Genomic DNA, 24724 nt, shown 5'->3' with positions numbered 1-24724 from the left:
GGTACAATCCCTCTCGACCGTATTCCAAGAATGCAACCGAAGCAATCGCCAACTCTCCGGTTCCCACCTGAAGAGAGGGTTCAATCTCTGCCGCAAACTTCGGGTCATGGTTGAAGGGCAGGTCTGGCTTGGTCATACTCGTCTCCTGGGGTCACCCCAAAGTTCCAATAGACGTACGGTATGGGCTTCTTACCGGGTGAATGTCCCAGAAGAACGAAATCATCCGCCGTAATGTCAAGGTCCATCTTCACAATCTTTCCGGGAGCCTCGTCGCCATAGAAGCTACGCAAGGCGGCGGTGAATCTGGCCGTCGCTACTTCGTTCATTATCAATCAGTGGGCAGCTAGCAGAGGTCAAGATGCGCGGACTCCGGGGAGAGTTTGCAGCCAGGCACTCTCCCCGGATAATTCGCCTGGCCGCCCTGATCGCCGCGTATGAACGCCCTTGCTAAAGGAGCGAATGTCGACTTTAAAGTCTGCAAACTCGGGTATGATGCTGGCGTCTGTTCCCCGTGGAAGCAGCCACATGTGACGGCACAGGGCTCCTGGGACTCAATCTCCCTGGCAACAACCATCTGCAGCCGTGATATGATGTAGCTCGCCATCAAGATGGGGATCGACGCCCAGCTCGGGCGTAGGGAACGACTCTTCCAAGATCCGGCGCCATTTGTCGAAAGAGGGCGCCATCTGCATCTTGAAGTGGGGGGTTCATCGACAACTGGATGAGGTGAAGTAAGTCTGCGAGTCCGCCAGACAGAGAAGTCGATTTCATGTCAAAGGCCATCACCACCGCCTCCGAGATTCAATCAACATCCCTCTTCCAATCCATCAGGCATCTTGGCACCTTGCAGCACGGGCCGCTGCGCCGACAGAGCACATTGGGACATCAAGAGTGGTAGGGCTGAGCGATTTTTTTTCCGCCCAATTTTGCGACTTTATACACAAACCATGGCGCCCATTTTCCCAGTCCGAGCAGGTTCGTCAAGACTTGCACAACATGATCAAGCATGACCCAGGTCATCCTGAATAGAATAAAAACACTAGATGGTACATGACAGCAAGTCAAAAATGATGGCTCAACTGTCAAGTTCAACGATGGTTGATTAAACTTGCATTTCTTGGCTTCAACTCTCCACAGCCAGTCATCACGCCAGGCTAATCTCCTCACGTATACGAATTCGCAGACGCAAAAGGCGACCAGCAATCCACATTCCTACTCTAACCGGGTGAATATCACATTAGCCTCTATATCTATTTAGGTAGATATTCAACTTACCATTACACGCTGTTAACCAGCAGATTCCGGGCTTGAATGTCCCATCCACAAGCCCCTAGAAAGCACGAGTCGACCGTCACCGAGTAGGTGACTCGCGACCCTTACATAGTACCTTCTGTAGAAACAGGAATGAAAGTACGGGACAAATGAAACAGCCCCTTGACGACGACTCCTATACACCAATGGTGCCAACAAGAGACTTGGACGCCATCCAAGTAAAAGTACCCCGTCGTCTAACACCAGAGTGGTTTATAGCCGCAACTCCGTCACAGCATGCTCCGTAGCTCACCACATATATATCGCTTCTCACACGCATCGTCACATCACGCCCAACAACCATCGTCATCAGAATGTCCATACCCACTCTCCGTCTACATCAATTACAACAAGTGGTATCCCGCATCACTAGCCCAGCCATCGCCCTATTGGAATTAAAATACACCACCGACGCCGCCTGTACCACAAGAAATTCTGGTCGACTTGTTTTTTCCTAGTTTTCCTTTTTTACATATCAACCCCTAGAGCCACCCTACGCTGGCAACCCTCGCTTCTCACTCTCTGTGAAGAAAATCACCATGCGCCACAACTTCTTGACCAGATCCTCCGCATCCTCATCCAACGCCTAGGAAACTGTCAGTAAAAAAACCTTTCGTTGGTAAAGCGATCCAATCGACCTGTCACTCACCCCTTCGAGCTCCTCGACCAGCGCAGCGGCAGTGCCGTGCTTTCGTAAATGCTCCTCCACTGCCTCCACTAGCATCTCCTCCTGCACGCCCAAGTAATCCACCACCTTCTTCTCAACAAACGGCCGTAGCTTCTCCCGGATGACAGAGTCGTCCATGTAATCCCACTTGACTTCCCAGTTCCACAGCCCGTCCCTTTCCGATGGAATTTCCTGGGCAAGAGCTCTGACAGCCTGCGAGATCTCTTCTTCCGTCATGGCAGCAGCGCCAGATATCGGTTCCATCTGGATAGGGATAAGTTGGCGCTTGGTGGATTGCTCCGTATCCTCGTCGTCCAGCAGGCCTTCCACTTCGGCAATCGTACGGCGCTGGGGCACTCTGGAAGCTTGGGCTTTTTGGGCAGCCGCACCAAGAGACAGCTTGAACGGCTGAGGGGCCGCAGCGGCAGCGGCTTCGCGACGGTCCATCTCTTCAGCTTGCTGATCCAAGAACGAGTCGGCCATGCCTCTGGCCCTCTCCACTTGTGCCTGCTCCCGGCGACGCTCGTCATTTTCGGCTCGTCGGTCCGCATCGTCTTTGCTCTCCTCGTCTGCCCGGTCCATGCCGCGTTTCCGAGCCCATGTCGCATGATCGCGGTAATAAGGGTGTGATTTGCGGCTGGCCTCTCGTTCATCATCCCACGACTTCTCTCTGTCCAGGTGCTCGTCCCTTTTTAGCTGCTCAGTCTCAGCTTCCTGCTTCTCGCGGTCTTGTTCTCGGTCCAGTGCCGATTGTCTTGAACGTTCTCGGTTTGCCCACTTGCGTTCAGCATCAACATACGCCTTCTCATTCTGGGCCTGCTGTGCTTTCTTATGTCTTTGATTCAGCTCCTCATCGCTGGCGTCAGAATCTTCTTCAGCTCGGTTGATGCCGAACTCGCCATTGATAAATGATACACGATTATGTCCATTTTGGCCCCTGGGTCCGGATGGCGCATTTGGCACCGATCCCTTGGGGCCCAGAGGAATGTTGTTAGCTCCGCCCGACGGTCGAGGCGGAGCGTTTCTCTGCCTCTCCATTTCTTCCATTTCCTCCTCCTTTCGTAGTCGCTCCAGATCTCGCTGAATACTCCTCTCACGAAATGCGGCGATTTCTCCCGCCACAACCTCCCGCATCTCAGCAGGAATATCAGCCAATTCATCTTCCTGTGCTATGGGGATATTGACCACTTCAACATTCTCGTCGGCGTCATTCTTCATGGCAGTGTCACCATCGGCGTCCGTACCGTTGCTGATTGGAGGATAAAACAGCTCGCGCAGAACTTGTTTCAGAGCCGCCTGAGCATCCTCCAACTTCCCGAAAGCAGCTGGATTATCTGCTCTACTCTCTTCGAAAGTCTCTGCGTACTTGAGGGTGGTAGGGTCAACAGCAACCTGAAGCGTCACCTTCTCAATGCCCTCGAAACTGTCGTCCTCGGGGGGGGCATCGGTCGAGCCGCTTTGGCGATGAACCGGCACTTCCACATCCTGCTCGTATAGAAGCTTGACAGCATTGGATAGTGACTCAGCATCGTCGAACAGGGCAAAACCAAACTTTGTGCCTTTGTGTTCTTCCATCACGCTCGCCGAGGACTCCCACTTGCGCAATACTCCAACGGCACCCAGTAGCTTCTGAACCCCCTCATCGCCTTGTACACCGTCTGGAATCTGGTGAAGCATAATCGTTCGGAGTTTCTCATCGGCAGTTGGTGGGATGAGCACTTGGGCGGATTCTCTGGCAGCACCCCGTCCCTGATCGGAACCACGCTCCATACCAAGGCCGGGTCTACCGCCCGAGACTTGTGACCGATCACCCCGTCCACCTTCTGTCGTCGGTGTGCTCGTCCCTAGACGAATAACGGGCGCGTTGAAGTTGATATTCGGCATATTGGCCGGAGCCTGAAAGCTGGCGGGTAAGCCGCCAGGACGCCCAGATTGGGGAGCGTTGGCTTGCTGCATACCTGGAGGGGCTCCCATACCGGGAGGAGCAGCCATACCGGGGGGAGGTCCTAAAACATCCAAAGTCAGTACTCCCTCACAATTTGCATCGCGTGCAGTAGTCGTACCAAGACCTGGGGGCGCATTCCTGCCAGGCGGTGGTGCGCCGTAACCACCATAGCCCGGTGGCAAACCGTAGGGGTTCCCTAGATGGCCATGTTAGAGACCAGTATTCCATAGGGCTCTAAATTCGAAATTCTGCGAGCAACATACCCCCGTACTGATTGTAGGACATGTCGTCCGTTCGTCTCGCAGCGTATCGCGACTCCGCCGAGAAAGTCTCCGAGGACGGGCAATCGAACGCAGTAATCGACAAAAATCGGCAACTCCTTTGATATGGTTCAAGAACCCAATTCTATCCTGCAAAAGCGTTTGGCACCGATGACTTACAACGAGTCAACGATAAGTTTGTCGAACAAGGGACGATCAGTCGTTCAAAGAATGCCTCGCCGAAAAAGAGCTCCAGCCTACGACCAACGGGTCTAAGTGGAGCTGCCTACCAAAACCAAGAAGTCCTACTTCCACCGCCCGCATCAATTTTGCTCCGCTCCGACTTCTTCCCCCCAGCAACTTTTAGCCATCATTTACAACGGACGAAACTCCCCGTCTCGCGATACCAATTGATCTCGGCATACGGCCGGTGCAGGGTCAACGGCATTCAGAATGTGAGTACTCCATAAATTCAACATCATGTATTCTTCCAACGCCAATCATACTAAATTTCGCAGGGCCGCATCAAGATACGCCGGCACAATGCTGTCCCGAATGGCGATGGCCTCACCGTCGACCGTCCCGGCCACACGAGCATTTTCCACAGCCCTCCCTCTACGAATCGCCTCCTCAAACCCAACCTACAATGCATCCTCTCTCAATCCAAGGGGCCCAGTGCGATCCAACCCCCTCGTGGGCAACTACGTTCCCTCCGAACCCACCCGACCTCCCGAGGACAAACTAACCGATTCCACGTCTTCACCCAACGCCTCCGTGCCTCCTCCTCCTCCTCCTCCCGCCGCGTCAGCCGCTCCCTCAATCCCCGAGCCTCAAGTGAACCCAGCGCACGCCTACGACGCGCTCGCCCGCACCAACATCACCATCGACCTGGCCAGCATCGTCTCCGAAAAGGCCTCCTCATACGCCCATAGACGCGGCGCCTCCAACCCCATGGACATGCCAAAAGTGCGCGCCAGGGCCGTCTCGGGCCGCACCGTCTTCATACAAGACCGCCTGTCGCCCACCTCTGCCCCGACGCCCATGGTAGCCCTGCGCGTGCTCGAGAAGATGTGTCGCGACCAAAAGATCAAGAACAAGTTCCATTCACAAAAGTTCCATGAGCGCAAGGGCCTCAAGAAGAAGCGGTTAAGGAGCCAGCGGTGGAGGGCCCGTTTCAAGACGGGATTCAGGGCTGCTGTGAATAGGGTCATGGAGCTGAAGAAGCAAGGTTGGTGAGCTGGACACGGGAACGTTTGTACTATAGAACGCGGGGTGGTCTGTACAATAAATGGCATTTCAAGGGCAACCTACGGACCTATCGTAGTCATTCTTGCGTAATCGTGATGGGTATCTGGCTGATTTGACGCTTGCAGTTGGTTGTGTTGATGCAATCCTCCGTAGTACACTATTCAATACGCGATACGCATGGAGAGTATTCCGTAACTATATTTGGCTACCCTTGGCTGCAATCTTTGAAAACGTGAATAAATATCAAAGGATAAATGCAAAACTCAGCGTCTCTTCATTCCAGCCACATTACACGCCATCCACGACAGACCGAGCATGACCCACACTGCACATGTAAAAGTTGGAAGAAAGGATTTATTACGCCGTCTATCAGAACTCATTCCTCGTCCCACTCCTTACTCGGACTCGCCAATGGACTAGCCTTAATCCTCGGCCTCGACTTGAACACCGCTTCCATATCCTCCTCTAGCATCAACTCCTCCGTCAACTCTGCCCTCCCTTTTTCCTCCTGCTCCTCCTCAACCTTTGGGAAGTAGCTGCCCTCCTTTCTCGGCAAAATCTTGCTCTTCCGCAGGCTCTTCCTCCTTTCAAGCTGGGCTTTCTTCTGCGCCTTTTCGAAGCCAGCCATGCTCAGCCGCGTCCTGCTAACCAGATCCATGGGCTCATTATCCGCCGATTTAGACTCTGGTTCAGAAGGGGGAGTGGGACCATGTTTGTTGCTAATTGGTGGTCGGAACGGCAGTTCGGTTTCCTCTTTGAGAAAGGGGGAGTGGTTTCCCGCCATGGAAAGACGGGTGCGTTGTGCAAGGGAGAGAGTTGGCCGCTGCTTGATGCGGGTTGTGGGGGATGGGGACGTGTTGTCTAAAGATAAGAGGATGTGGTCGGCTCTGGTTTGAGTTGGTGATGGGGGTGGTTCGATCTCGTCAAAGTTTTCGACTGGGGGGAGGTAGGTTTGTTGTTTTTGGGGAGGCCCTTCATGGGGTGGTGAAACTGAGCTTGTCGTTGAGGTGGACTGGTTGAAGACTTCAGAGTGGATTATTTGCGGTTTAACTGGGTGTCGTCGCAGACTTTCTAGTTTCGTACGGTTGGTCCGGACAGGTAAAGATGCCGGGAGTGGTTCGTATGGCTCGTCTTCGAGTTCACTGATCTCAGAAACAGTCTCAGCGGCATCAGAGGAATGTCCAAATGATGCCCTGAATCGCTGTCTAGAGTTCCTTCTGCGTACAAAGTCCGGGATGTTGGAATCCACGTCTTTGATACGAGATAGCTCTCCTTGTAATCCCTCCACCAGTTCTTCGTATTCTGGTGTAAGAGTCGGGTTCTTGCCAAGATTGGTGCTCCATCCTACTTGCAGCTCAGTATGGGCAGAAAATTTAAAGTCAATACCCTTGTTGGGTTTCTTGTCGACAGCTCGCTGCTTCATTGGAGATACGGGTCCCTTGGTAAACTGGCCAAACGTCTCCTTTCGAAACGTATCCCACCTCGCTAGCCGTTCTCTTTGAGCCCACACCCTCCTATCCAGCTGTTCCAACAATCCACCTGAGTTCTCTTCAAACTCCGTCAAGCGCTGCTGTTGAACTCCTCGCCAGACCTTTTCGAACGACATAGCAAGTAAACCAGTCCCCTTGTCGTCAGAACCACCATGAACCAAAGTCTGCATCCAATTCTCATTTCCAGACCAGTTGTTCCGAACTAAACGCCTCATCTCCTCCCTCGCATTGTTGGACAACGTATCCCGATTGGGGTCAGCTTCCTTCGCCCGAATTGCCTCCATTCTTCGTACAACACCCCTCTCTTTGACGGCCAGCAGGTCTTCAAAGTCGTGATACATGTCCCTAGTATTATTTTTCTGGTGCAGAAACCGGCATAGCGAGGATTTATGAGCCAGTATCAGGGCATTCAAGTCGCCATTGTCGCCATCATACCCTCTATTTTCAAATGACAGATTGACAGCAACTGGCGGGTGTGTACCGGACGCATGCATATTCTTCTCGAGGACTTTCTTGAGCACAGCTGTAGAAAAGTAAGCAAGCACTTCTTCGAGCCGTTCGCCTTTGCAGTCGTCGAGCATGGTCTTTCGAATAACAGTGTCGCGGCCGAGCACGCCATTCTTTTTAGCGGTTTCGAGGCCCCTGAGGAGTGCAGAGCGGAGATTGACGGATTGTATTTGGTCAGCAGGTGGAAAGAAGGGTTTGAATTTCTGCAAACAATAGTCGGTAAGCACAGACTCAAGCAGCATGGTTAGCTCGGGAAACTCACTGCACAAGCCTCCTCCGCATCCCAAAGCTCGAATAACCTCACCAAAATCCACTCAACGCAGTGCACCCTCCTCTTCTGCCACTGCACTCCTGTCCCGGCAAACGTATCGAGACTAACATCCGGCCAGTCCGGCAAGGTATCTAGATCTAGCAGTCTCAAATTTGTGAACAGGATGGACAAAACTGGCAGACCAGTTCCATATGCATGCACTGGGTTTGGAGAAGCCGTGAGAGGGCCCGTCTTCGTCGTCGATTTCTTGGAGGTCACGCGAGAGCGTGTGCGAGGCTGGACAGTTGTCATGATGGCATTGCCAGAAATAGCAATCGTACGCAGCCCACTGGACTAACTTTTATGCATGTTGTAACCGTTTCGCAACCTTGAGGAAAAATAAAAGGAAGAAAGAGAACCAGGCGGCCGAAGTGCTGGAGTAGTAGGTTCAAGCGGTATGTCGTCTGCATGGGCAAGATGTTTGTTTGGAGGTTGAGCTCAAGTGGTCCGAACCCCCACCATGCGCGTGCCTCCATGTGTCTCGTGCAGGCGGTCCTGGTTTGGCAAGGATCATGCTGCGTAAGGAGTAAGTTACATCTGCATGTGAGTCCAGACCGCTTGATGGTCTTTTGTACACACCTGACATCGGTTGCACCGGCTCGTTCATACTGTATTTTTTTTTTTTTTTTCACCTCCGTACTTTCACAATGATTACTACCTTATGTTTTGCACCATCTCCTTGCCTCACTTCTGCTCCAACCTGCGTACTTTTATTTTCCGGACAAGTGACATCATCACCACCGCCACTATAAGATACTACCAAATTGTCCCTTGAGTCAACAACATGCATGTGTGTAAAGCCTCACCGCCAGACTTGAACACATCATGTTCGTATTCCCCCCATTATTAGTATCGTCTAGCGTATGCCGCTGGGCACCAATCTCTTAGACTCGTGGCAACGCTCTTAACCTCCGAGAAGTTTCCGTATTCCGGTCCTGTCGTGAAATTTGCATCGACAGGTCCATACAAGAACCACGAATTCATGGGTTCGGCCAACACCTGGGGCTTACCGCCCCTCACTGTGGGATGGGATGTAGTTCTTTTAATTCCGATGTTTCCTGCTAGCACACACATATGCTTGTGTGTCTTCCCCTGGCTTGGGGTAGTCGAGCATTTTGAGCGGCGCTTTGGCGTATCCGACAGGGATGTGGTCAATGTCCACGCGAGTGTATGCTACACCATCAAGTCGCACATCGTCTGGTTGTGGTCGAGTCCCGTTGGGTGCAACGAGTGTGCCATCTTCTCGCCAATGCATGAATCCCGTGATCCAGCCAGAAATATCGAATTCCGTTGGCCCGGCACCGCAAAGAAATACTTTGTTGGCTCGTACAATCTGGTTCCAGAACGATGTGACCGCCGGGCTGTTTGGCTCGTCCCATGTCTGCACGAATCGGCTGAGAATAGGCTTCAGATTATGGGCAAATTGCGCCGGCTCGGCCCCAAAGTCTGTCATGCGATCCAACTTCTTTAATAGCTTAACCCAGTCGAGTTTGGTCCCAAGTAAGGTAACAGAAGGAATTCCACAAATGACCGCTCCAGTGAACTCGAAGTAGTGCTGCATAAGTCCCATCATTAAGACGGTGGCCGTCATGTTATCATTCCGCGTACTAGTACTGAACCCAGGCGCAATCCAGCCCAGCAGCCAATTTGTCTTGACACGTTCTTGGATCTCGGTTGCAAACGCAGCAATAACGTTGGTCCAAGAAGTTTCCTTCACAACAATTTCCTTCTTGCCTTGGAAGTTTACAAACAAGTGGCGAATTTCTTCGGCATGTTTCGTCATGTAAAAGTTGAGCTGGGCCAGAATCTCGAACCAGATTACATCAGGACGAAGGACCAGGCTTTGATGCTGCGCCCAGGCCACTATAGCACCGCGAATCAAACTGTCAGAGGACGGATATACGTTTCCGCGGAAGACCTTCTTGCCGGGATCCTCAAACTCCGAGTAAGACGACAATAGCAGCTTGGACGTGTAGGGATTGGCATTCGTGACTTCTTCTGGACAGCTTTGTCGAAAGAGCTCATCTGCCGAGGCTACAACACTGGCTGACTTCAGTGGTAGTGGCTCGACATTGCTGACTGGAATTGTGATGTGGCCGAAGACAAGAGGTGTAATCGGCAACAGGCCGAGGAGAAGAAGACCCTTCATTTTCCAATGCATAGCGAACGGGTGATAATTGCTGAGAAGCGAAGACTTCGAGCAACCTGCTCAGGTAGCTTTGTTCTGTTGTTTCCTTGGGGAGTATGGCTTGAACTTCGATCTTTCGACTTCCTCGTCGTGCGACTTGAGTTCTTGACAAGCAGGTTTCAATGGATTCAGGAAGACATGACCAGCCTTTTATCCTTCCTGGAGCCAGGCCAAATTCTGGCTCATCGCCTCTCATTTTGAGAAAGTGCCAGCGGGAAAAAGTGGTTCGACTACCAAGTCTTGCTTCGAAAATGTCACCTTGGGACTACCGTATAGGGACCGTTTCGCATCAATATTAACTGGTAGCGGCCTGGTGCCGATCGAGAGGGTGGCGAGGTTAGTTGGCCGTTAGTGTTGAGCAGGAGCCACTTACCTAAGAGACAAAGCAGGTGGCCCAAAGTAGCCAAAGCAGTCAGCTTGGACACGGAATCATTCACAATATTGCACAAATCAGCGTGGATGTAAAGCTTCCGTATGTTTTCATTGAAATCAATCTACATATGCGAGCCGAAAGTAGCCGCGCCCCAATCCCAGCCATGGACTCTTGAATCAAAGCCAAGGTCAGCTAAGCTCGTAAACTCCAATACCCGCCCAAGCGCCATGCTCATTGGCGATAGATTAAAAAAACTCAGGAATACAACTGAAAGTTCAACAGCAACGTGGCTAGGTATCATTCGAAATCATGTCTCGTCATTGCGCTCATCAGATCATATTTTTGCGCCAAGAGGTCGTTTTGCAGTAGAGTCGGGAGTCCCGTCTCGGCGCTCCAGTCAATCTTCACGGCTATCTTCCTGGACACGCTGAACAACAGCAACCAGTGAAGGGTGAATCTTGTCACTGGTCTGAATGCCGCAAACCTTGCTCACAATCTCTTCGGGGCTGTTCTCGGACATGAGTTTGGCGAGCTCCTTGGATTCTTCATCTTCCTCGACATTCTGGAAGCGGAAGCACATCTCGATAGCATCGAGAAGGTATTTGATGGGCTGGCCAGCCTCAGCGAGCTCGGCGGCAGGGCCAATAAAGCGCTCCTTGCGAGACAGCTTTCGCAGAGGAGCACGGCCCACACGCTCGACAGCATCCTCCAAGTGAGGGTTGCCAATACGTTTAATGATCTTTTCGACGTAGGCAGCTTGATCATCCTCCTCGAACTCGTGCTTGAATACAATGAGGTTCTTAGTCTCCATCAGCGCTCCTCGTACCTCAGCCATGATGGCTTTATCTTGCAAGGCATCGTACACTGTGCGCTTTCTGCGGTTGTAACCGTGGTAGGCGGCAGTGGCGTGTCCAGTGTTAACAGTGTATAGCTTGCGCTCGATGAAAGGGGCTAGGTTGTCAACCCAATTGATGCCCTCAATGGATGGGATGCCAAGGTCTTGGAATGGAGTCTTTTCGACTACCCACTCGAAGAACTTCTCAAGAGTGACATCGAGACCGGCATTGGGGTCCTGAGCGGGCACAATTCTATCAATGGCAGAATTAGCGTAGCGCGCTCGGAGATGGTGGTCCTCGAGACGCTCAGGAGCAGTGTTTTTTGGGTCTTTGATATGATTGGCGAGAGTGTCGGTAGCACCAATAGCGTTTTCGCATGCAATAACATGCAGGGGAGCGTCGTCGTTGGAGCGGCGGTCGATGCCCTTGGCAATGACGGGAGCAATAAACTTGAGAATATTGGGGCCAACAGAGCAGGTGACAACCTCAGCGGTGGCAATCTCGTTGATCAAGTCCTCTTCATGAGTCTTGGAGTTGATGGCGCGGTAGTTGGTGATAGTGTTCTCGGTAGTGCCCTCTGAGCCAACTTCAATGACCTTGTATGAGGGTGAGGAGTTGATCTTGTCAATGAGAGAGTCGACGACATCGGCAAAGACAACCTCGTAACCAGAATTATGGAGAAAGCAAGCAACGAAACCACGGCCTGGGATGGAGAACGTTAGCGAATGCAGTCCCATTTCAACAAATATTCGCACTATGCAATGCGATGTCTGAGTGCTCAACGGCCAGAGAGCTTTCATGCGACTTTAGCAAACACTGGTCTACGCCTGATCGTCACCGGGCAAAGCCGGGCGATGAAAAGTGGCTACTCGATTTCTGGAATATCGACACAGCCGGGATAACACAAGCGTGGGAAGCGTGCAGGCGGTGACTGCCACTGCACCAACGGGGACGACGTACCGATATTGCCAGCTCCAAAATGGACGGCCTTCTTGTTGAGACCACCGACAGCCATCGTGAAGGATGGGTTGATATGTGTGGTTATTTGAATCTGAAACAAGAAAAGAAAGCGGCCAGGAAGATCTTGCTGGCGGAGGCGGCTAAAAGTGCTGGATTGAAAATAGGTGGCCGTACGGTCAAACGGCAGCTCAACAAATACAGGCGGGCTGATGGCTGTTGTAGTGAGTGCGAAAGTCGGGTATGTGATAGAGAGAAAAGCTCAAAACAGTGACCGACTTGGATGGAAGTGAATTAACTGGAGAAGGAAGGGGAGTGCCAGACGGAAAAGGAGGGGGTCTACCAGGGTTTATATAAAGTGAGGAAAGTGACGAGGCGAGGCGAATTGACATCAAAGGGACCGGTTCCAAGACTGCAATACACCTTAACTAAAATACGGCCAAGTGTGCTCCGGACGGAGACGTGAAAGCCACTTGAAGTGAAGACACCGAGGCGTGGTGGGGCAGGAGCGCGGGGCAATGCCAAATGGATGACAAGTGATGACGATATTACAGAAGCGGGTGGCGCTGGTGCAGGGCAGTGCGTGCGAATGTCGAGAACTTGCACTTGGCGCCATGGATGTCCGTGATTGTGCACATTTGCGTGTAATGGTGGAAGCTGCACCACTTTCAAGCAGCCGACCGGCTTGACTGTCCTGCCAAGTGGCCTCTGTGCAAATAATTGCTACAATCGTATGATACTCAGTCTGTCCTCCAAAACTGAGTGTGTCTGGTGTGATGTAACGACCTAGGCACCTAACCTAGCAGATACGCGCACGGTGGAGCCAATGTTGGGAAGGGGCGCTGCCAGGACGGGGCAGGTGGGACTGGCGGGGGGGAATGCCAGCTTGAAAGGCAGTCACCAACAACACCAAAGTGCTGGGCAACTGCGTGTGAGCCAGTTGGCTGGCTGGCGGCGCGCTGGCATTGTCTGCTACAATGCATTACGGGCAACAGTCCCAGACTGTAGGAGTCTGGTGGTTTGGGTGGCGCGACGGTGGGGAATGCAGCCAAGGCCAGCACTGAAACGGCAAGGAACGGACAACCACCAGCCTGCACAAGTGCACATGTGCCTCCCACTTCAACGTTTGCCTCGTCAGAAGGCATCGTGACATTCTTGACGCCCGCCTGACAGCTCATGTCTTTGGCGCAGACGCATCTCGACTTTTCATGCTGATGGCCTGGCTACTGAGAATGCGTATAAAAAACTATGCAGCAGGCGCTTGCAGGAATCCATGACCAATTTGTGTCCAGTCGAGCGAAGCGCGGGAACGGACGGCCACGGATTGTCATGCTTACTTTACTTAGCCATGATGCAAGCAAGACAATGTTTGGCTGAGGCGCATTTTCAAGGTCCAAATGTGAATACAGGCTTCACGGCCATCCATGTCCTCGGTCCCGCCGCAAAAGGCCGAGCTGTAACGAGGCTTTTACAGGGATCGATGCTCTGTTTCACTACTCCGTAACTCCGTACAAGCGCTACAATCATCGACTCGAGTACGGGACATCTGGAGTATTACGGAGGATCACGGGTTAGGGGTGGCCCATCAGCGGCCTATCAGGGTCAATTCAGGGCGTTCTGTTGTCTGAGGCTCCGTTTGGCGCACCAGACCGTCAAAGCATAACGTGCTCCAGGGCTCCAGATGTCTGTTAGCGGCCGAGTAGACGCCGCCAAGCCACATCGATTCCGATGTTGATGAGCTGCATCATCACCCAACTTGAGCCCAGCCAACCAGAGGCACGCAAGCTAGACGAAGGTTGAGGCCGTCAACCCGACGGCCACGTCCCACCGTTATACCACCACCACCACCACCAGACCACCAAGTCTCTCACTTGAGATTCCACGTCTGAAGCTAGAGATAGGTCATGTCTTTGCCAGCCACTGACAGCGCTGCACCAGAATACGTTGTTCCCTAAGCTAACTCACACCAGCACTTGAACCAGCCCCTGCAGAGCCTGGTCCATGGTGAATCCAGTCAGCATTCGTCACCACCTGCCGTCCAGTCCAAAGGAACGCTGCTGGTGCGTTGAGTCCGACTACACCGTACAGGCGAGCACATCACGACGAATTGGCTATTTGCTGCTTGTCTCATCGCACTCAGAGTGCCAGCGGCACTAGACAAAGCCATGTTACTTTCATTCGCTCCCCTCGTGGCCGCCCGCCATTTGCTCTGTAGTAACATCAAACAACGTTGTGCGACATTCAGGACCCTTGTGTTCTCGATGCCACCCTTCAAGGATGAAATTAACTCATTCCGCTGGCTTCATTGTGCCTAGATGGCCAAGCATTGGGGCTGAGTCTACAACGAAATTTCCAGCACGGTAGCGGCGCGTTTCCATGGCCACGTTGTTCGAATACAAGTCTGGGTATTGAAAATGGAGCTTCAGCACACGCCACAGAGAGAAGATCATCGAATTCTTCAGCATTAACGATGGTGGGGGAGGGGAACTTTGACCAAGCAGCCCAGCAACCCAGTTATCAGTCCTTGTACTACCACCAGTGGGCCTCCATGTACGAGATTGACAGGGGCTAGCAAAAGGGATGGGCGGATAATGACGTCGTGAGGGACGGGAAGTTATCCCAAGGTCAAAATGGCGCACCCATTGGAGTAATATCAATTGATGCCCCGCGGTCGCTGACGGAACGGACGGATTAAGATGAGAGAGCCAGCTTGATGTTTTTATTTGCAGATTTTGAACAAATCATCGTGCGGGGAAGGGGACAAGAAGCTGCTCCAGCTGTTTTTAAGGTAGTGACCCCAGACTATCCACGTCCCATTCTCCAGAAAAAACCCATGGAGACAATCGCGGATATTTGGCCATGTTGATGTCTTCAAGGGGGCGTGCACCAAGCATGACGTATGGACCAGCATCCGAGTCCCAAAACCAAACAGGCAATTTCACCTTTTCACGATGCCATCAATTTACGCCATAAAACGGGCCACGATTCTTCATTGCGCAGCCTACTTGCTGCGGGAACTTCGCCCCGGGAGACGCCGGATGTTTTCCGTGCCAAGAAGAACAAAAACTTGGCTGGCACAACAATCATGACGGTACATCAGATCCATCGGGAGGAAACGATTGCATCTGGCGATTAAGAAAGAAAAAGATTCTCTTCATTACTACGGACTACGATGCCTTAGTTTTGTTTGGTCCCTTGCATAACCTTTTGAAGATTCATAAAGTCTCCGGCTAACGAACTAATCTCATAGGACGATGGTAAAAGCAGTTTGCATCGTAGTAACTTGACTCTTTGTCGTTCGTTGCACATCATGCGACCCCTCCGGAACTTACTTGATGAACCGTCTGGCCACTGATGTCTGTGCATACAACTCGGCTGAAGGGAACCAACATCTCTTTGAAGTGGATCCACGAAACCACCCTTCCTCCATTTTTACTTGAGCAAATGCATCATCACCTGGTTCCATTTATTGGCAAGAATCCGGTCCGCAGCAAGCGCCGAAACTAGCTCATTCATCGTGGGTGTTGCCAGAGAAGATCCACTTCGGGATGCCCGTTTCGCGAAAGTGTCTTTACAATGCTAGAATGTCATACACATTTCAGTCATCATTCAGGGTCGTGACTCCACTGGAGAATGTTCGTGGGGAGGAGGCAAGAGGGTAGTAAGGGCCTTTTCCACGATGCCCTTCAGATTTGTGTTGCGTCTTGTGAATAGCTTGTGATACTTGCAGAGGAATGCTTCGGCTGTTTTGACTTCCGAGAGAACCGTCACGCCGGACCTCTGATCCCACGAGGGCTCTGGTGGAGCCCACGGCAATTGTGATGACTGGATCGGTCCGCTACTGTGATCGATTCATCGGGCATTGTCGCCGTGTCTGGCCGGTATTCGTTTGCAAGGGATTAGGTGTCCAACGATGAGGGTGCGGCCGCCGATATCCCAGCATTGAAGCGGCATACTTTTGCGCAGATTGAATACAGAATGTCCGGGTCGAATATCCTTCTCATCGCGGCCTGAATTTACATAGGCTGAATTCACCCAGTACTAATTGCTTTACAGCCTAACCTTCTTTCCTAGCAACGGTAGGAAACGTAGGTAGGGCTATTGTATTTCGCCTGCAACTGAAGAGGCTGTCCACATGTCAGACGCTAATATCACGGGGCCGTGTGGGAGACAAGGATCCTGTCGAGTGTGCCTGGTGCTTGAAGCATCATCGATGGTGATGCTTGTACCGTAAGAGAGGGTTATTGAAGCAATGCAGTAGTCATCGACAACGTATGCGCCGTCCACCATGGTGCTTCTCTTATCTATCAAAGACACATCTCATACAACATCTACACTCTGGGCTGCCATCCATTGTCAACTCACCGGCGATGTTGCTCTTGGCAACCACCACCCAGACAAACGCTTCATCCAGAATCAACACCACACTCACACTCCATTACCAACACAAGACACCAAAGACCAAATCCAAACTGCCAAGGCAACTATAGATTACAAAAAGGACGCGGCGATAAGCCTGGCCACGGAGGTTATCTGTTGAAACTATCTACTTACAACCTACTATCTCTCCAGAACGGTAATTAGAGATGTGCGCAATGCTCTCCCACAACATGCAAACCCGAGAGAAAGAAAACAAGACTCCCGAGGATTGTAGCTTATTAACAATAAAGGTATTGCAAGTGAACATTTCTGTATAGATTCAACATTGTATGGCCCTCCAGTGAGGTCAGTACAGTCGTACCACATTCTCTCGTGTCAATTATCTCGATTCTGCCATGTTACAGCTGCACTTGTACTTGCCATGAGCTCCATGTGGCAGTAGCACATGGCTCGTCGACAACAATGAATATACGTCAACTGTGCCTGTGGTTCCTACTGTTCATGTCAAGCACGCACCATGCGTTCCTCGTTTCCGGCCGTGGCTCTTGCGACGCATTTTCCATATCCGTCTCCATCCTCAACAACTCCAAATCAGCTCGTCCCCGATTCCATGCTACTTTTGCCAGCGCTCATAACGCGGTGCATAGATTCTTTCACGCCTAGTACAAATTTCCCACCACTCTCATCTCTTCAAGCACACAGCCGGGTGAGCAGGTGCGAGATTCTCCATAATCAAGGACTCAGATAGCCAGGGCATAGTGCGAGCCAAAAGACGTGAAAAGATACGTCACTCACTGTGACTTTGTAGTACACCGCCGAGGACCAGGAATTTCGTCTACCAAGACACATTATCCCCGCATCCTCGGGAAGCTTTGGACTTGTTGAAATCAGTCTAATGGGGGGGATAACCAGGTTTATGGTGTCTCTGGCCACAGCCCAGTTTTGAAGTAACTTCTTTGCCTTTTATACATGAAAGAATGGGAAAGTAGCGATTCATACTAGGCACCGTCTCGGTAGTCTAACACGTTATCTGGACGTCCCTCGCTCCACAAAGATGTAGTTGCTCTAAAACAAAAAAAATTGACAACTGCTGTATTTTTAGGCACGCGGATGGACATGTGGACTACGTTGCCTTTTTTTTACTTTCTTTCTTTCTTTTTTTTCTTTTTTATTTTTATTTTTTTTCTTTCTGTGATTGTGGTTGTGGTTGTGGTTAGGAACAAGTCTTACGCTGTCACTAGCTCCTCACAATTTGTATTACATCCGCTTCATTCATGGCTGGGCTCAAGACCGTACATGGAGCAACCATCCAATCTTGATCTTTGCTGACCCTGACCATTGGCGTGGGGCGATATAATATCATGCTAGTATTATAACTACGGAGTACTAGGTAGTATTATTGCATCTCCAATTTCCTAGGTCAGGGTTGTGGGTTACCCTCCGCGTGCGCCATGGGTGACGCCCCGAAAATCAGCAATATTCATCTCCAAGGCTCCAGAACCCTTCAACTATTGTTGGGGAAACTGAACTGTAGTTGTGTTATATCAATGGTATTCTGAATAACGTCATCGTGTAGATTAGACCTCTGTCCGCTTGAGGAGCTTCATTTCGTCAGGTAAGGCTCCTTACCCTAGAATGCTATGAGCTGTATAAGTTAGCACCCTCACCATGTTTTCCTACCTACCCAGATCCCTCAGAATATGATGGCTATGTCAGGGAAAACATTGTAACAATGATATTTGCGTTTATTTGATTCGCGTCAATTTTTGCAGCATACCAATTTCGAAATTGCTCATCCGCAGGCAATTCTCAGGCATCGATGTCATGACAAAGCGAAGCTAAATAATTTAGTTTCCCAGGGGCTGACATGTTCGCGACAGAACGCATGCACTACAGGTTTATTGGTCCAGCTCCTGGACTCAATTTTTTTTGTTTGCCATCATTTCCATTACATCCGTCAATCAATACCATCGTACCCATCTTAGCTTTTGAAGCTCAAATCTTGGCGTACTTCTTGAAAGCTCCAATAAGGCCACCAGTCGAGCTATCGTGGCCCTCACCATTGCCAGCCTCGTCAAGCTCCTTGAGAATCTTCTTGGCCAGAACCTTTCCAAGCTCGACGCCCCACTGATCAAAGCTGTTGACGTCCCAGATGGCACCTTCAGTGAAAGTCAAGTGCTCGTAGTAGACAATCAGCGCTCCAAGCTCGGCAGGGCCAATTGTTCCTCCAACAAGGATAGAGGTTGTAGGGCGATTTCCGAGGAAGCGCTTGTGTGGAACAAGCTCCTCGGGGGCGCCTTCAGCTCTGACCTGCTCGTCAGTCTTCCCGACCATCAAGGCCTCAGCTTGGGCAAAGTAGTTGGACGCAAGCATCTTCTGGTGCAGGTTATTGGTGATGGGATTGTGAGACTGGGCAGCCAGGATAAAGTCAGTGGGAATCAGCTTAGTGCCCTGATGGACAAGCTGGAAGAAGGAGTGCTGAGCATTGGTGCAAGGCTCGCCGAAAAGAATAGGACCTAGGTCGATCTTTTAGCACACTTTCATCAAGGTCAATGGCAAAACTCGCAGACAATAGCGTACCAGTGGTGTACTTGACAGAGGAGCCATCAGAAGCAATGGACTTTCCGTTTGACTCCATAGAGAGCTGCTGTAGGTAAGCAGGGAAGCGGTGGAGGTACTGATCGAATCTAGTATAAGTGTTAGCGATGCAGCGACCATCAACTCATTCAAGGACTACAGTGGCTGTGTCATAAGCCGCTAGGTTTGTACAAGAATGGGTGCAACTTACGGAGCAACCAGGTGAGTCTGGGCCTGGAAAAAGTCCGAGTACCAGACACTAAGCAAACCACCCAGAATAGGAATATTGTTCTTGAGGGGAGTCTCGCGGAAATGTTTGTCCATGGCATGAGCACCACTGAGGAACTTGTGAAAATTGTCATAGCCAATGTACAACGCAACGCTGAGGCCAATAGCACTCCAGACAGAGTACCGGCCGCCTACCCAGCTCTCAAATCCAAACATGTTCTTGCTGTCGATTCCAAACTTGGTGACTTCAGGCTCATTGGTGGAAAGAGCAACAAAGTGCTTCGCAATGTCACCCTTGTTTGCAGTCTTTTCCAAGAACCAAGCCTTGGCAGTATTGGCATTGGTTGTTGTCTCAGCAGTGGTAAACGTCTTGGAGGCAATAAGGAATAGGGTGGTCTCAGGATCAGAATTTTTGAGAGCCTCAGCCATGTGAGTTCCATCAATGTTGGAGACGAAGTGAAGAGTCATGTCATCAGCGCCATAGTGCTTCAGAGCTTCTGTGACCATGACAGGACCACTATCAGCAACCATAGGTTAGCGTTCAGGTCCGTCTTAGGCAAAAACCGCAAGAACAATTACACGCTCAGCTTTTTTGAAGGGGGATACTTACAGGTCAGAGCCGCCAATGCCGACGTTGATAACGGTAGTCAGCTTCTTGCCGGTGAAACCCTTCCACTCTCCACTTCGGACTTGCTCCGAGAACTCCTTCATATGCTTCAAAACATCATTGACACCACCAGGGGCGTTCATGACATCCACGCCATCAACCTTCATGTCCCAGTCGCCGACGTTTCGCAAAGCAGTGTGGTAAACGGCACGCTTCTCCGTAAAGTTGATCTTCTCGCCGGCAAACATGGCATCTCGTTTCTTCTCCACGCCAGCCTGCTCAGCAAGCTTGACCAGCAGGTCGAGGGTCTCTTCGGTCAAGAAGTTCTTGCTAAAGTCAAAGAGGATCTCGGCCGAAACGCCCTTAGAGTCAAAGGTGCGAGTGAAGCGAGAGAATCGTTCCGGGTCAGAGGAGAAGGCCTCTTTGAGGACAAAATTTTTACCGACATTGTCACGGTGAGCTTGAAGCTCGGCCCAAGCGGGCAGCGTATTGGCGGGGGCCATGCTGGTGGTGGTTGAAGGTTTGATCAAGAAAATGAAGGATGTTAAGAGTCTAGATGGAATGGCCCAAGATAGCGATTAGCCAAGGGAAACAATATCGGATTGCAGTACAGGTCAAATAAATACGATGCAGGATCCAAAATTCGATCAACCGGGTTATATAGCTTGCCACATAAATGAAACAGACCAGCTTTGGTTGTGGCGTACAGGGACGACAGATCCTGCTGCCACGGATGTCTCGGTATCAACAGCTTTTCCACCTCGAGGGGGTCCATAAAACAGATACAGGCGATAAACTTCCAACTTACCAAGAGGGTCGACAATGATCGGGTTTGTTCAATGGAGAACACGTTCGAGCGGGGGTGCGTTTGTTGCAATGCAAATTGGACTCGACAGGAGTCGGAAGCGAGGAATCAATACTATGGTCGCCAAATAAGTACCGCAGCTGGCAAAGCTTCTGTGGAGCTCTCGTCCATTCCAGCGAATTGCTTGGTGATGTTGACTGGATACTTATCTGAGCCACGGCAGGTGCAACCACTGGCGATCTAAAGCACAGCGAGGACCTGAGGAGGGGGAGGGGTAACCTTTCTGCGGCCGCAATTACGTCTTGAACTTTAGAACCAATGGGAAGGAGCGGGGCAACAACCACAAGGACGGGTGTTTGGGGGAGCTCCTCCTCCCCTTGCGGGGCTTGAAAAAAGCCGTCGCTTTCGGCCTTGTAACGTGTCCACGTGTCATCCTGCCACTTTTCACGCTAGAGTCTGTTTTTGCTGTCTTACTTGATGTTCAATCATGCTGACCCGTGGATATGTCATCAATTATCACGAAGCCCCTTACTACAACACCTTTCAGCACATTCTGACATTCTTGACAACACGCAATCCGTCTTGGCAACTGTGTCTCCTAATTTCCAATGCAGTGATGTTTAAAATAATCTAACGAGTTCTTGTAACGACTCACCATAAGTGCGCATTCTCCATTGGTGCAGTAGTATAAATAACAAGTGTGAAAAGGAATCGAGAGTGGCCAACGTCATGTGAACAATAAAGGAGGAATCAAAGGCATCTTGACAAACGACCCTTTTTCTCTAAAAAGAACTGAGCGCATATTGCCCGACAAAACTCCGAATGCATGGTCATAATACCTTTTGCCGAAACAAAAAGGGGGTACAAAATAAAAAGGGTCTTGGGCAAAATCAATCATCTTTAGTCTTATGCCAAATATTTGGCAACGTCTGCCCCTCCTCTCTGGACTGTCTTCTCGCTCTATTCTGTGTACATAACTTCAGGCTTCGTCAATCGTCCATTTCTTTTTCTTGACCGTGTCGGAATCATACGAAGCCGTGATACAACATCGCGTTCCCGCTATATGCTCGCTTAATTTGTATGTATCGAGAATCATCTTTCATCGTTGATCTTGAATACTGCCCACAAACGACGGATCGCTCACACTGCCGCCGGCATCTCCAAGTCCAGCAATCGGCCGATTGTAGCTAAACCCTTGGAACTGGTTCTGCATGGTTTGTGACAACATTGGCCCTTCCACATATGAATCCTGGGGTGCCTCTCTAGTGAAATCCGGATCAAAGTTAATAGTGTCCAAGGCGTCAGCCTGCGAGTGGTTAGTCGTAATCCTCAGTGATTCATAGAATGCAGCGCAGGGGTTTGAAAGTTGTTGTTTTTTTTTTGGTGGGGTTGTCACTTACAACACTGGGCTTGAATGTAGGCTCGTACTTGCGCTGCAGCAGCTTGCGCCAGTCAATAGCATGGAAGAAGGGGTGTGCTTTGATCTCAGCAGAGCCCTTGGCACCTAGACGCTCTTCGGGGTCTCGGTTCAAGAGCTTTGTGAGAAGATCTTTGGCAGCCGGGGGTACGACGTCAGAGAAGTGGAGCGGTTCGGATAGAATCTTGCGATACATCTCGTTGGTGTTCTCGTCATAAAATGGCGGCAGACCTGTCAACATCTCGTACAGCAAAACCCCGAGTGTCCACCAGTCAACTGTCTTGTTGTATCCCTTGCCCATGAGCAATTCCGGGGCCAGGTATTCGGGGGTACCACAGAAGGTGTTAGTACGGTCTTCATCCTTCATATCAAGCTTGCAAAGACCAAAGTCACAGAGCGCAATGTGGCCCTGGTAATCAAGCAAGATATTCTCGGGCTTTAGATCGCGGTAAATAACACTGAATCCATGTAAACATTCCAGGGCGCAAAGTAATTCCGCCGTGTAGAACCTAGCTCTGTTTACATCAAAACGATGCTCCTTTTGTAAATGGTAAAATAGCTCTCCGCCGTTGACGAAAGCAAGGACAAAGTACAGCTTCTCAGGCGACTGAAAACTGAACTTAAGGGGTACAATGAAAGGATTATTGATCTGCGCCAGCACAGACCGCTCAGCTAGAGTGTGAGCAACTTCAGATCGGGAAATGATGTGTGCCTTTCGAATAGTCTTGAGAGCATAGATGCGATTCGTATCTTTCTTGCGAACCTGCATGACCTTGCCAAAACTGCCCTTTCCAACTACTTTGAGCAGCTCAAAGTCTTCAATCTTGAGCTTTCCCGCGCGAGTTTCGACGTATTCAACACCAACCTTGATCTTTCCAGTGCCAAATTGGATATCAACCCACTCGACACCGCTGTGGCCGTCACCTTTGTGGCGTTGTGCGTGTTCAGCGGCCGCCTTCTCTCGATCTTTCTTGCTGGCCTTGGGGTCCTCAACGTAGGGATGCCTCTCTTCAAATTTCGGGTTGATCCTGGCAACACCCAAGAAAATATCTTGGCTGCGACCGGCCCCGGGGCCCGCATTGGGATTTCTCAAGTAGAGGTGAATGACGAGCTCCGTCACTCGCGAAACGTCAAACTTGTACTGAGTATTTCCGCCTGCCCAGAGTGGATTCTCGGGGTTGCCGTCGACCGAATTCACAAACACCTGGACCTTGTCGAAATCGAGAAGGGCATATGGCATATACTTGCCCGAAATACGGCCGTGGTTGGTCGGAATGCCTCCAAAACCTCCTGCTGACGAGTGTGGTCGGGCAGATCCGTTTATAAATGATCCGGCAACTCGTTGAGAAGATGAAGGCCTAACAGAGCCCGCAACGCTAGACGCCGCATTGCTGGTAGATAGCGATCCTTGGTGCTGTGAGGTGAAGACGTTTCGATGTGACTCTGGCAATGAAAATCCTTGGCCCTCGTGGAGTGTTACAACCAAGATGCCGGGCTTCGGTGGTGTGACAACGGGTGCCTGAGCCATGGCTTCTGAAGCGGCTAGATCGGATGCACATTAGGGCAAGAAGTTGGATCAAAGGAAGGCTACTTGTCACTGCTTACCGATGGCGCTCTCTGTGGTCGGAGTGACGGCGCCGGAGGCTGATGGTGTCTTGTCATCTTTCTCCGTGATGGTCGAGGTGGACGGCGATCGAGCAAAGGGACTCAGAGTCCCTAAATGGGTCTCCTTGAGCTCTGTTTCCAGCCATGATAAGCATTTGGTCCTCTGAAGATTCAAAAGGATGACGTCGGGACGTGTTGCATGACGAGCAAGGGGGCGGCAATCCAATCCCCCAAACATGAAATGCTTTGAAGGAGATACTAACTCTTGGTGAGCTTCCAAGACATGGCAGTTATCACGGCGTGGATATCAGCACTCGTCGGGGTCGGACAAGGTCTATCTCGCGGTGTCGAGAATGTAAGACAGAATCTGAGAGTTCGTCTGGTGGGAAGGGTATCCTTCTTAATGAGCCCTAGGCGTAGAAATCGGGGGCGAGTTTAATCTTCGGCCACCAGCTGGAGGGAGAAGATGAAGGGCCTGCAGACAAGCCGGGTTGCTGATGGCGGGAGACGGAGGCGAAGGCGTGGGGGGAATACCGGTTGGACAGAGTAAGGAAGAAAGGCTGATGCTGAGGTGGGATGGATGAGTGGTTTGGCGGACGGTCCAGATGATTGCTGCACCACAGCCAGAGGCAGAAAGACTCCCGCAACCCCGCAGATACAGGCCCTTGCTCGAGAGTCAAGACGGTCCGGTCGCTGACTGGAGCGGGGCGCTTCAGCACTTCAACACAACTGGACTGGTCCGGCCGGGTCTTACTAGACTCTGCGCTTGGTGAGGGTGGACAAAGCCACTGGTTTCAATGTTTGCGTGTATTGGACGCTGGCGGTGGGTAGTTCTACTGTACTCGAGAGCCTAAGCAGAGGAATCCGTACAATCCAGAGGACAACAGAGGAGGAGAATGGAAGGAAAGAAATGGCGCAGGCACGCCGGGGAGTTTTCAATGTACGAATAACAAAACTTTAATACATGACAGATGTTGAGAGGCGAGGCCGTGGCTCGTAACATTGAACATTGA

General features: G+C 51.1%; 7 protein-coding genes across 9 annotated transcripts; 1 reads left to right on the top strand and 6 right to left on the bottom strand.

Moving 5' to 3' along the window:
• Positions 1 to 1039: 1039 nt before the first annotated feature.
• Positions 1040 to 4433, bottom strand: J3458_005020 (uncharacterized protein). 2 transcript variants are annotated; one of them, XM_066118562.1, is made up of 5 exons: positions 4187 to 4433; positions 4042 to 4119; positions 1961 to 3984; positions 1276 to 1897; positions 1040 to 1217 (listed from the first exon to the last, which is right to left on the bottom strand). In XM_066118562.1, exons 1-4 carry the CDS (start codon positions 4206 to 4208, stop codon positions 1805 to 1807), a joined length of 2217 nt encoding a protein of 738 aa, XP_065976082.1. In that variant the 5' UTR covers positions 4209 to 4433; the 3' UTR covers positions 1040 to 1217; positions 1276 to 1804. The 2 variants fall into 2 exon arrangements, with proteins under 2 accessions (XP_065976082.1, XP_065976081.1); XM_066118561.1 differs by lacking the exon at positions 1040 to 1217 and having other exon boundaries at positions 1232 to 1897; positions 1961 to 3874; positions 3937 to 3984.
• A 293-nt stretch (positions 4434 to 4726) lies between these two features.
• On the top strand, positions 4727 to 5616 carry J3458_005019 (mitochondrial 37S ribosomal protein bS21m; the record flags this gene model as incomplete). Its single annotated transcript, XM_007808425.2, has 1 exon — positions 4727 to 5616. The coding sequence occupies one exon, from the start codon at positions 4727 to 4729 to the stop codon at positions 5417 to 5419; it is 693 nt and encodes a 230-aa protein (XP_007806616.2). The 3' UTR covers positions 5420 to 5616.
• A 4-nt stretch (positions 5617 to 5620) lies between these two features.
• J3458_005018 (uncharacterized protein) lies at positions 5621 to 8155 on the bottom strand. The gene is made up of 2 exons (XM_007808426.2): positions 7691 to 8155; positions 5621 to 7631 (listed from the first exon to the last, which is right to left on the bottom strand). Exons 1-2 carry the CDS (start codon positions 7988 to 7990, stop codon positions 5808 to 5810), a joined length of 2124 nt encoding a protein of 707 aa, XP_007806617.1. The 5' UTR covers positions 7991 to 8155; the 3' UTR covers positions 5621 to 5807.
• Positions 8156 to 8780: 625 nt separating this feature from the next.
• J3458_005017 (uncharacterized protein) lies at positions 8781 to 9899 on the bottom strand (the record flags this gene model as incomplete). Its single annotated transcript, XM_007808427.2, has 1 exon — positions 8781 to 9899. One exon carries the CDS (start codon positions 9897 to 9899, stop codon positions 8781 to 8783), a length of 1119 nt encoding a protein of 372 aa, XP_007806618.2.
• Positions 9900 to 10696: 797 nt separating this feature from the next.
• Positions 10697 to 12150, bottom strand: J3458_005016 (uncharacterized protein; the record flags this gene model as incomplete). The annotated part of the gene is made up of 2 exons (XM_007808428.2): positions 10697 to 11838; positions 12096 to 12150. 2 exons carry the CDS (start codon positions 12148 to 12150, stop codon positions 10697 to 10699), a joined length of 1197 nt encoding a protein of 398 aa, XP_007806619.2.
• Positions 12151 to 17661: 5511 nt separating this feature from the next.
• PGI1_2 (glucose-6-phosphate isomerase) lies at positions 17662 to 20986 on the bottom strand. The gene is made up of 5 exons (XM_007808429.2): positions 20693 to 20986; positions 19888 to 20436; positions 19261 to 19794; positions 19053 to 19159; positions 17662 to 18988 (listed from the first exon to the last, which is right to left on the bottom strand). Exons 2-5 carry the CDS (start codon positions 20385 to 20387, stop codon positions 18468 to 18470), a joined length of 1662 nt encoding a protein of 553 aa, XP_007806620.1. The 5' UTR covers positions 20388 to 20436; positions 20693 to 20986; the 3' UTR covers positions 17662 to 18467.
• A 199-nt stretch (positions 20987 to 21185) lies between these two features.
• YPK1_1 (Serine/threonine protein kinase, AGC) lies at positions 21186 to 24692 on the bottom strand. 2 transcript variants are annotated; one of them, XM_007808430.2, is made up of 4 exons: positions 23975 to 24692; positions 23712 to 23843; positions 22090 to 23648; positions 21186 to 21995 (listed from the first exon to the last, which is right to left on the bottom strand). In XM_007808430.2, exons 1-4 carry the CDS (start codon positions 23994 to 23996, stop codon positions 21789 to 21791), a joined length of 1920 nt encoding a protein of 639 aa, XP_007806621.2. In that variant the 5' UTR covers positions 23997 to 24692; the 3' UTR covers positions 21186 to 21788. The 2 variants fall into 2 exon arrangements, with proteins under 2 accessions (XP_007806621.2, XP_065976080.1); XM_066118560.1 differs by having other exon boundaries at positions 23712 to 24662.
• Positions 24693 to 24724: the final 32 nt, after the last annotated feature.

Source organism: Metarhizium acridum (genome assembly GCF_019434415.1).
Source record: "Metarhizium acridum strain ARSEF 324 chromosome Unknown scaffold_31, whole genome shotgun sequence".
In the NCBI taxonomy this organism is placed as follows: Eukaryota; Fungi; Ascomycota; class Sordariomycetes; order Hypocreales; family Clavicipitaceae; genus Metarhizium; species Metarhizium acridum.
Note: the sequence above shows the minus strand (reverse complement) of the source record. Positions and strands in the feature narration are given on the sequence as shown.